Source organism: Carlito syrichta, unplaced genomic scaffold (genome assembly GCF_000164805.1).
Source record: "Carlito syrichta isolate Samal-C Ts95f unplaced genomic scaffold, Tarsius_syrichta-2.0.1 Scaffold314869, whole genome shotgun sequence".
NCBI lineage: Eukaryota > Metazoa > Chordata > Mammalia > Primates > Tarsiidae > Carlito > Carlito syrichta.
In genome coordinates this window covers 449,666-461,025 of record NW_007258965.1, presented here as the reverse complement: position 1 = coordinate 461,025, position 11,360 = coordinate 449,666, and the positions used below count along the sequence as shown (strand labels likewise).

The 11,360-nt window shown below is 49.4% G+C and overlaps 1 protein-coding gene across 1 annotated transcript; it reads right to left on the bottom strand.

The window, feature by feature from the left end:
* Positions 1 to 4,674: 4,674 nt before the first annotated feature.
* LOC103274751 (sialic acid-binding Ig-like lectin 13) lies at positions 4,675 to 10,289 on the bottom strand. The gene is given in 8 exon segments (XM_021705989.1): positions 4,675 to 4,716; positions 5,050 to 5,130; positions 5,460 to 5,553; positions 5,879 to 6,136; positions 7,675 to 7,722; positions 7,945 to 8,217; positions 8,418 to 8,962; positions 9,949 to 10,289. Coding segments are annotated over 7 exon segments (1,632 nt in total). The 3' UTR covers positions 4,675 to 4,716; positions 5,050 to 5,057.
* Positions 10,290 to 11,360: the final 1,071 nt, after the last annotated feature.

Below are 11,360 nucleotides of genomic sequence, written 5' to 3'. Positions count from 1 at the left end.
TTCCCGCCACTGTCAATCCTTTACTTATAGTATTATGATAGTTGTTCAAGGTCCACTTATGAGTGAGAACATGTGATAGTCAGATCTTTGTTTCTGTGAGAGATCCCTCAGTATTATAAACTCTAATTCCATCCAGGTTGCTGCGAAATTCATGATTTTGTTCTTTTTTATGGCTGCGTAATATTTCATTGTGTATATGTACCACATTTTTAAAATACAGTCCTCTTTTGATGGCCTTATGGTTGGTTCCATGATCTTGCTATTGTGAACAATGCTGTGATAAACATACGTGTGCAGGTATCTTTTCTATAGAGTGATTTGAGTTCTTCAGGGTATATTCCCAGTAGGGGGATTGCAGGGTCATATGGAAGGTAGATTTTTAGAGCTTTTAGGAATCACCACACTGATTTCCCCAGAGGCTGCACTAGTTTACACTCCCACCAACAGTGTAGAAGTGTTCCCTTTTCACCACATCCTCTCCAGCATCTGTTATTTTCTGTTATTGATAATGGCCATTCTGACTGGAGTTAGGTGGTATCTCAGTGTAGTTTTAATTTGCATTTCCTTGATGACTAGTGAGGTTGAACATTTCTTCATGTATCATGTCTTCTTTTGAGAAGTGTCTGTTCATGTCTTTTGCCCACTTTGTAATGGGGTTGTTTGTTTTTTTCTTTTCAGCATGTTTGAGTTCCTTGTAGGTCCTAGATGTTAGGCCTTTGTCAGACATGGAGTTGGCAAATATTTTTCCCAGTCTGTGGACTTTCTCCCTGCTCTCTTGATGGTTTCTTTGATTTTGCAGAAGCTTGTCAGTTTGATGAGGTCCCACTTGTCTATCTTATCTCTTATGGCCCGTGCATTTCGGGTTTTGCTCAGGAATTGGATGCCAGTTCCAACTTCCATAAGGGTGTGTCCTGCATTTTTTAAAGTTCTTATGGTTTCAGGTTTTCCATTTAGGTCTATGATCCATTTAGAGTTAATTTTTGTGTATGGGGATAGATAGGGGTCTTGTTTGAATCTTCTGCATGTGGTCAGCCAGTTTTCCCAGCACCATTTACTGAATAGATTGTCCTCTCCCCGGTGGTTGTTGTTGGAGGCTTTGTCAAAGATGAGTTGGTTGAGAAATTGAGGTTTTGCTTCTGGAATCTCAATTCTATTCCATTGGTCTATATGCCTGTTCTTGTACAATTACCAAGCTGTTTTGATTATTGTAGCTTTATAGTAAAGTTTAAAGTCTGGTAGTGTGACACCTCCTGCTTTGTTTTTTTTTTTTTTTTTTTTTTTGCTGAGGATTGTTCTGGCTATTCTTGGTCGTTTGTGTTTCCATATGAATTCCTGTACTGTTTTTTCTAGATCTGAGAAGAATGTTACTGGTAATTTGATGGGTATTGCATTAGATCTGTAGATTGCTTTAGGTAAGATAGACATCTTCACAATGTTGATTCTTCTAAACCATGAGCATGGAATATTTTTCCATATGTTTGTGTCATCTTTGGGTTAGGGTTAGGGTTAGGGTTAGGGTTCTTTGAAAGGATAAATAAGATCGATGGTCCCCTAGCTAGACTGACCAAGAAAAAGAGAACAAAACTCCAAGTAAACTGGAAACACAAAAAATGAAGTCACATCTGACCCTGAAGAAATACAAAAGATCATTAGAGACTACTATGTACACTTGTATAGAAACAAACTTGAAAACCTTAAGGAAATGGAGGACTTTCTGACATCACACAACCTGCCTAGGTTGAAACAAGAAGAAATCAAGACCCTAAATAGACCAACAGCAATCCAGGAATTGACTGTGTAATAAGAAAACTACCTACAAAAAAAAAGGCCCTGGAACAGATGGCTTTCCAGAAGAATTCTATAAGACATTTAAGGAGGAGCTGATACCAACACTACTGAAAGTATTCCAGGTGATTGAGAAAGATGGAACTCTCCCCAAATCATTTTATGAAGCTAACATCACATTGAAACCCAAGCCAGGTAAAGACCCAACAAAGAAAGAGAACTACAGGCCAATATCTTTGATGAATATAGATGCTAAAATTCTCAACAAGATCCTAGCAAAGCGGATTCAACATCACATCTCAAAAATCATCCATCATGACCAAATAGGCTTCATCTCTGGGATGCAAATCTGGTTCAACATTCGTAAAACCATACATGTAATTAAATACATCAACAGATGTCAAAACAAAAACCACATGATTATATCATTAGATGCAGAAAAAGTTTTTGATAAAGTACAGTACCCCTTCTTGATAAAAACTGTCAAACATCTAGGCATACGTGGAACATAGCTCAAAATAGTAAAAGCCATCTACGAGAAACCCACAGCCAGCATACTCCTAAACAGACAAAAATTGGAACCATTTCTCTTGAAAACTGGAACAAGACAAGGATGCCCACTCTCACCCCTCCTGTTCAATATAGTATTGGATGTCCTGGCTAGAGCAATCAGAAAAGAGAAGGTGATCAGGGATATCCAAAGAGGAAGTCAAGTTATCTCTCTTTGCAGACGACATGATTGTGTACCTTGAAAATCCAAGAGAATTTGGTCAAAAACCTCCTTGTACTGAAAAGGACTTTGGATCCCTTTATTTCTCTCTCTTGCCTGATTGCTCTGGCTAGGACTCCCAGTACTATGTTGAATAGGAATGGTTGATAAACTTTAATTTATAAGTTTGAGATGGTAAAGAGTAACAACAATAACTAATGATAAAATAAAACAATGATAACTAGGTATTATTAATAAAGTTATGTGAATATGTTCTTCCTCAATTAAAATATGTCAGTGTACTATCCCATAGGAAATGAAACCACAGAAATCAAAGGCTCTGATAAGGGGGCAACTATTTAAAGGTTATATGCTATTATAGGCAGTATACTCTCAACATCTCCAGGCTGGTCCCACTCCTGATATCCAAACATTTACATCCAGCTGTCTCCCTCCTGTCTCCATTTGGATGTCAGAGAGATTCTCAGAATTAACATCCTCCAGCAAAGCCCTCCCTCTAACGTCCTCTGTGGACAGCTCCTACCAAGTGCTCAGGGCAAAATTCTGCCATCATCCGTTCCTTATCTTCCCCTCACTCACCACACTGTTAGAAAGTTTTGTGAGCTTGCCCTTCTACACACAATCCAAAATGTGTCCCCACCCAACCCTGCCTCCCTGGCTCAAGCCTCCATCCCTCATCCTGGAGGATCCAGTGGAACTCTCCCATCTCTGTGACTGCAGTGAATCACTCAGGCCTGTTCTGACCAGGGCAGCTATGGGATCCTCTTACAGGGAAAGTTCAGTCACATCTCTGCTCTCCCCAGGGCTCCAGGTTTCTGCATGGTCTTAGGGCCACACATAGTCTCCACCATTCTCCCCACTACTCCCTCCTCCTGCCTCCCTCTGCTATCAGATACAGGTCTCTGAGTGTGTCCACAGCTCCCAGGCCTGCTGCTACCTCTGAACACTACACTCCTGTTCCCCTCTTCCCTCCCTCTGGGGGTTCTTCTCTTCAGCAGACACAGAGCCTGCTTCCTCACCTCCTCCTCATCTTTACCCAAACACTACCTCCTCACATTCACTGATCCAGAAACTGTCCCCAATCTATCTCAAGGTCTTTTTCCTGCATAATTTGTCTCCAAGCACATGTCACCATTCCACAGGCTCTCATTATTTATTATTATTATTACTATTATTATTATTATTTGGCTGCAGTATGACAAAACCTTGATGAAACATAATTTTTATATTCTTTAAAAATGTTAGTAAAATATATGTGCCCTATAATTTGTCATTTGTAACATTCCAGAAGGTACAATTCAGTGGCATTAAGCACATTCCCGTTGTTGTGCAACCATCACCACAATGTATTTTCAGAACTTACGCATCAACACAAACAGAAACTCGGCCCTTGTTGCACAACACTCCTCGTCCTCGCCTTGTCCTCAGCCTCTGGACCACATGCTACTTTCTGTTCCAGTGGATTGCCAATTCTAGGCTGGTATTATAAGCAGGATCATACAATTGTGAGGGCTCAGGTCAGGCTTCTTTCACTTCACATATTGTTCCAAAGTTCAGTCGTTTGGAGCATGTATCCAAATTCCATTCCGTCCCCTGCAAGGATGGAAAAGATTCCGTTCCATGAGCATAGCCCCTTCAGTGTATCCGTTCTCCATCCAGGGACATGGGTTGATCCACCACAGTGGCTGCTGTAGTGACAAGCTGTGCATGGTGGTCGTGGATCTCTTGAAGTCTGTGGTGTCAATTCCTTTGAGAAAAGACACAGGAGTGAATGATAGGGATTACATGATGATTCCTCATTTACTTTTTGAGGGAACATTAAGTCTTCCATAGGCAAGACCTTTTCACAGGCAGTGGGGAAAATACTCCAATTTCTCCACATCCTTGTAAACAAGTAAAAATTCTGTTTCCTTTATCTTTGATTTTTTTTTTCACAGCTCTCCGAATGGATGTGAAGAAGTATCTCCTTTGTAGGTTCGATGTGCACTTCTCACATAACTCACGATGTTGAGCATTTTCCCCTGTGTGATTTGGTCATTTGCACATTACCTGGGAGCAGAATTCAGTGGGGGACAAACCGTGTGTGGCCCTCAGTCCAGGCGGTGGCAGTGGCACCTCGCTCTCCAGCAATGGAGGAAACACGGCCTTTCAGACTGTGGGGGACCTGGCTGAGGAGGCATCTGGAAGCACAGTCTGCAGGCCTGCATTGAGGAGAAAGGGAGGCAGGAAGGGTGGGGGGTTAGTGACCAGGGAAGAGGTGAGGCCGCAGAAATGACCAGGGACAGGATACAGAAGAGGGCACTAAGGGGGCTGTACTTAAGAGAAGGAGCGGTGGGAATCAGTGATGAATGCGATCTGGGGGAGGGAGTTCAAGGTGAGGAACACACCTGGTTCTGGCTTTAGAGATGAGGCCACCATGTTTTGGAAGGAGGATGGGCGGCTCAACTTCAGTCATGCTGAGCAGAGCAACCCTGGAGATCCCTGGGAAAGGCATCCAGAGGGATGTTGGATGGTGAGACACCCACGATGCTCACCTGAGAGATTAACCCTTGACGGTGTTTGCATCTTCCACTCCCACTGCTGCCTGCTCCGTCTTCCTCCAGAAGGACCTCACTCTGAGTGAAGAGACCAGAGACTGTCAGTGTGACCAGATCGGGGTTAGAGGGCAGCAGAATCACTACCCTGTGCCCTGCTAAAGGGCAGGAAGAGAACAAGGTAGAGAGAGCAGGTCTAGCTCACAAAACTTTCTTGAGGAGAGCAGGAACTTCCCCACCCTGGACCCTTGGCCAGAGTCAGGGACAGACAGCAATTGGCCGGTGTGGATTCTCACTACAACTCCGCCTCCTTCCTGGCTCAACTTGTTACTTCCAACCCTGGGACTCATACTCAGTGTTATGTCCCCTGTCCTTCATGAGCCTCCCCCGGTCCCTGGGGCAGTGCTCACCTGAGGAAGATGAGGCAGAGACAGAGAAGCAGGATCTTCACAGCCGCCTCCCCGAGGGCCACCAGCAGCACCTCTGCCCAGGGCTCTGGTTTCCCTGCCGAAAACCGGGATGAGGCTGATTCACCTGCTAAACCACAATCCTGGGTGCTTCTTCTCTTACTGGGACATGGGGTCTTCAGACCCTTCCTGCATCACTGGATGTGGGGTACGATCAGTCCAGGCCTCATCCCACCCCCTCTCAAGCATGTCAGGCAGTAAAAAGAGGGCTCTGGGCCAGTGGGAATCCAGGCCCCATGGCTGCATGTGAGATTGAGCTGAACACACCCAATTCCCCACTGACCCCAGGGTGGGGCTTGCTCAGAGACCTGGGAGCTGAAGGTCATTGGGAAGGGTCTGGTGTGCAGCCCCTTGGCACTCACTCTGCAGGGAGAGTCTCAGGGACACATGCTGAGAGCCCAGAGCGTTCTGAGCTCGGCAGATGAATTCTCCTTCATCCCTGAGGTACACGCGGGGCAGCTCCAGCACCCCAGGGTTCGAGGGCTGTGAGGGGCTGAGGGTCAGGCTACCCCGGGTCCAGCTCAGTCTGGCAGGGGGGTTGCTGTCAATGGAACAGACCAGGCGCAGAGACTGGCCCTCCAGGACTGAGAGAGATGAGCCATTCCCCAGGACTGTGGCTGCTGTCAAAAGAGAGAGAGACAGAGAGTCAGAGAGACAGGGAGATGGAGAGAAAGGAGAAGAACACTGAAGCCGGAGGAGAGGAACAGATTCAGACCCACAGCGTCAGAGGCTCTGGGAGAGGGACCCAGGGAGGGAGAGAGCAGGAGTCAGAGCCTGGTCAGACCCCAGAATCTATGGTAGGGTCGTGTGGATTCGTCTCTGTGCTTTGGGCCGTGTGCAGCTTGAAACATGACCAGGAAATCACAGAAGGAGGGTCTTGGGCCCACTGGAACCCAGGTAAGATGTCAGTTCAGGCTCTTATCCCACCATTCTTGCTGACAACTAGAATTCAGGTTCACCCTGATCATTCCTCTTCTTCATCCACCTCTTCTTGAGACTTCAGTTTATTTATCGTTGTGCTTCTGAGTGGGGCTCGCTTCTAGAAACTCCGATTCTGATGGGGCATGGGAACCCAGGAACAGAGCTTACAAGATCACATGACATGTGAAGGCGATGATGCAGACTGTGCCACCCTGAGGGATGACGATGATAATGGAATGGGACCGTGTAAATGTTGTAGTCCAGAATGTCTTCCTGGAGGAGGCACATCTGATTCATGCCTTAGGTACACAGGGTCGCAGGATGGTGAGGGATGTAAGGGCATTTCAAAAAGAAGGAACATAGAGTGCAAAGATGACCCAGATTGGAATTCATCCATAGGAAAGTTAATAGACCTGCAGGGCAGGAGCGGGGTTAGAGTTTAGCGACAGGACACAGACTGGGGAGACCCTCACACGTCACCTTCCCCATTGGGACGGAAACTCGTCCATCCTCCACAGAGATCTATGTGCCCTCCTCTCTCCTGAAAGAATAATGACCCAGCTCTTTTCCATTTAGGACATTAATTCCCCAGCTCCACACATATTTATAAAAAGATATACAAGATTATTCACTGCAGAGTGTCTGTGGTAGAACACAGTTAAGGCCCTGACTCTCCATGAGGAGAAGATGGCCACAGAATCAGGATCCATCTGTTCCATGGACACCACGTGGTCCTGGAGGAGGGTGAGGACAGTCTGTCCCACTGATGTCAAACGACCTGTGAGATCCTTCAGGTGAACACGCCAAGGCTCACAGCAGCCTGGATGGACAAGGGAGGAGGACAGGCATCTGGGAACAGACTCTGCTGTGTGTTTTCAACTTTAGCCACGTGACTCCGTCGTCTATCCAGAAGGACTTAGGTCAGAACTACTAGGGAAAGGAAAAAGTCAGGGCATGAGACAAGTTCAGGAGATGGACGAGGAGGCTCTGGAGGTTGGTCCTGCTATGTGAATGTCACCCTGTCCTTGCTGTAAGCCAAGGGGAATGTGTGTGGAGGAGTTGGAGGGGAGTAAGAATGAATAGGGCAGATGCTCTGGGGGCCACAGGGGCTGAGGGTAGGGAGGGCCCCTAGGTTCACCCACAGGAAGTTTCTGGTTACCAGAAGAGTCCTGAATGAGGAAAAGTCCTGCCCTGAGCTGAAGGGGCTCCCCCACCCAGGGAGGGGGCACTTTCCTACCTGTGTCATCTCCTCGGAAGACAGTCACGGTCAAGATCTGAGGAGCATCTGGACAAAAAGACACAGCAGATCAGCATCATTGTAGGGGTGGTGGACACTGGCCCTCTCTCCTGGGAGCTGCATAGACCAGGAAGGTGGAGCCAGCATCCTGCTGACCCCCTACTCCCAGTCCAGATTCTAGGGCCCAGCACCCAGTGTCCAGCCCTAACTCCTATCCTGCTGCCCTCAGGGAACCCTCCTCCCCATCAGGGACCTGGGCCCAGCTCTCACAGGACACATTGAGATGGACAGTCCTCATTGTGGTCACACCAGCCACAGGCAAGCTCACCTGACAGGTGAGGCTGGTACCATGGTCCTGGGGCTGCGGGATGAGGGGGAGCACTAAGGAGGTGGTGCTAGTGGGGCTCAGGGGGGCCATGGAGTCTCCTATCTAGGAGATCATTAGAGGCATCCTCTGCTCACAGGCCTGGGGCACAGAACAGGTCAGGTTCCAGAGGCGACCAGACTCCCAGGTCTCCGGGATGAGAATATCGGGAGTTAGATCTGGCAAGGAGAGCATGACACCCCAAGATCAGGAGGGAGGGTGCGAAGTGTGTCCCTCAGAGAAACTCAGCTCTGGTCCAGCTCTTCCCCTGAGCCCAGCATGCTTCACCCCAAACCCACTTCCAGGACAGGGATCCCATCTTAGCCCTGCCCTGTGGCCCCCTGACCACTTGTGGTCACTCCTGGAGCCTGTGCCTTACCCGTCACATGAACAGAAAACTTGTGATAAGTGTAGTTTCTTTTCATGCTTCCTCTCTCCACTCGAAAGAAGTATGTCCCCTGGTCTGTCCTCCTGGCATCTCTGATGATCAGGGAGCAGTTGTTGTTCCTGGGGTCCCCAAGTAGGTGAAATTGGGCCTGGGTCTCCTTCAGCACTTCTCGAGCTGGGTTGTTTGTGGCCACGGGTGGGTCTCTGTATATATCGGCCCCTTCTTGGAACCAGTAGCCATGAGCTGGGGTAGAGTCAGTCCAGCAGTCAGGGTAGAACACCCTGCAGGGCACGAAGACACACAGACCCTCCTGCACCGTCACCAACTTGGGCACTTCCAGCTGGAATCTTGGATCCTGAGTTGGCTGCCCTGTGGGGAAATGAGGGTCAATGAGGGTCACTTCTGCCCCAGCCCCTACGGGCCCTCTCTTTGTCTGCCACAGCAGCAGCAGCATCTCTGAGGTGGGGGTTCTTGGGCTCCCTGTGTGAGCAGAGAAGGTGAGCGAGTGGAGACGGAGGGCTGGGGACCCACGGGGGCTGGGAAGAGCAGGAGAACTTGGAGATTCACAGAAGAGGAGCCTCAACTCACACATGGTCAGAACTCATCCTCCTCTACACAGAAAGGAGAGAAACCCCAAGGCCCAGAGACCCCAGAGACCCATGTAGAAGGGAGCAGAGGAGAAGAGACCACGTCCCACCCCCCAATTCTGAGCTTCCTTGGAACACCAGAGCCCAGAGCAAACACATGGGTCCCTGCATGACAGATCAGTGGATCCCCACGAAACTTCCTCCTGTCTTTAAGGGGCTCAACAAGGATCCCTGAGGACCTCCAGGACATGAAGGGTGGACAGGTCCATGATCTAAGGGTCTTGCTCCTCAGGCTGAGATGCCTCTGGGGCCCCTGATTTTGCACCAGGAATGGTCCCTTTCTGACCTACCAGAGTGTCATGGTGTTGTCTAGACCTAAGGGTCGCAATTGGGGAAGATTCTACCCTCAAGGCCATTTGACAACGTGTGGGGACAGTTTCTACTGTCACACTGGGTTGGGGCGCAGTGGTGCCACTGGTATCTGGTGCATAGAGGCCTTGACGCTGCACATCTGTTGAGCACAGGACAACCCTTAGCTAGGAAGGGGTGTCCAACCTCAGGGGTCATCAATAACAAGGTCAGAGTAGGATGAGGACGTGGGCACGTGGGTCAGGGCTGGTGAAGAGAGGGGGACACACAGGATCAGGAGGGAGTGACTCTGAGAGAAGCCCAGCTCTGGTCCAGCTCCTCTCTGAACCCAACATGCTTCACCCCAACCCCCTCCCAGGAGAGGGATCCCATCCCATCCCTGCTCTGCAGCCCCATGACCTTCCCCTATGGCCATTCCAGGAGTCTGTGCCTTACCCATCACATACACAGAGAGCAGGTAGAAATTGTAACTCCATTTTACACGTCTTCTCTCCATCCGAAAGAAGTATGTCCCCTGGTCCCTTCTCCTGGCGTCTCTGATGCTCAGGGAGCAATTGTTGGTCCACAGGTCCCCGAGGAGATGGAATCGGCCCCAGGTTTCCTCCTGCACTTTTCGAGCTGGGTTGTTTGTGGCCACTGGAGCATCCCAGTCTGTCTTGGCTCCTTCCCGGAACCAGTAGCCATAAGGTGGGTCAGAGTCAGTCCAGTCACCCTGGGGGTAGGAGAAGGAGCAGGGCACAGAGACACACAGGCCCTCCTGGACCGTCACAGATTCCTGCACACTCACCATGTAACCATTTCCGAACTGTCCCTGTCCCTCTGTCCCCTCCATCCCCCAGAGCAGGGGCAGCAGCAGCACAAGCATGTCTGGGGTGGGAGGTGCCAGGGCCACCAGGCAAAACCTCATCCTCAGGGTTCTTCTTTCAGGAACTAAGAGCTCAAGACTCAGAGGAGGCCCCACAGGAAGATGGGGGTGAGGCCAGAACAGTGACCTCCTCAGAGGAGGAACTTCAGACCCAGTTGCTGTCAGGGCTGGGTCAGCCCTAGGAGATCAACCATCCCCCACCCCACCCCCACTCCTGGGGAACCAGAGAGAGCCAGAGACAAGTCCACATTTATACTCCATGCTGTGTCCAACCCACATGTCCTACTTTCCTGACTCACACTTCCTGTCTGGTGACATTTTCTGCAAAGTCAGAATGGTGCCCCTCTGGCCAGTATCTTGAGTCACAGGCCATTAACAGTTGCAAATTTCAGGGGAAGGATCTCAAGGAAAGGAGAGGTGGGGCCCCAGAAGGGTAAGCAGTAGCCTCTCCTCACTTCCTCATTCTCCATGAGGTGGGCATCCCCTCTCCACACAACAAGGTCAACCACCAGACTCGGACACTGTCCCCCAGGAGTCACTGAACCAAGTCTCCTGATGTCTGAGCTCCCATGTCAAAATCTTCTGTGGGGCATGCGCAGGCAAGTTAAGGAACTCTCCCTTAGGTTGGGGACAGGTCTCAGGAGGACCGAGCAGGGGTTATGGGGCTGTGGAGCTGAGAGTTCCATGTGTCAACACACACCATGGGCACCAGGGGAGCCTGGCTCACAGGAGGTCTGGGAACCTGAGGCTGTGACTGTTGCTAGGTAGGATTTGAAGGGAAGGGAGTCAGAGGGAAAGGACAGGTTTTTAAAGAGGTAGACATTTCTTTCACATCGCAGCTCTCTGGGAATGTGGATTTCATTCACTCTGTCAGGTCACACACACACATGTCCCCTTTTCACCCCAGAGCATGTCAGGTCTGTCACCCCCACAGCTTTTCTCTGGCAGGTTCTGTCCCAGGAATGAGCACAGGTAGATGGGAGACTTGGAGCAAGGACACCAGCTTTGAGGCTGTCCCTTCACAGGTGTCAGGACTTCATGGGAGGAGAAACACACCACCGAATTCAACAGCAGATTGTTTTTAACTGTGTAGCTGGGCTGAGAGAAAGGGGG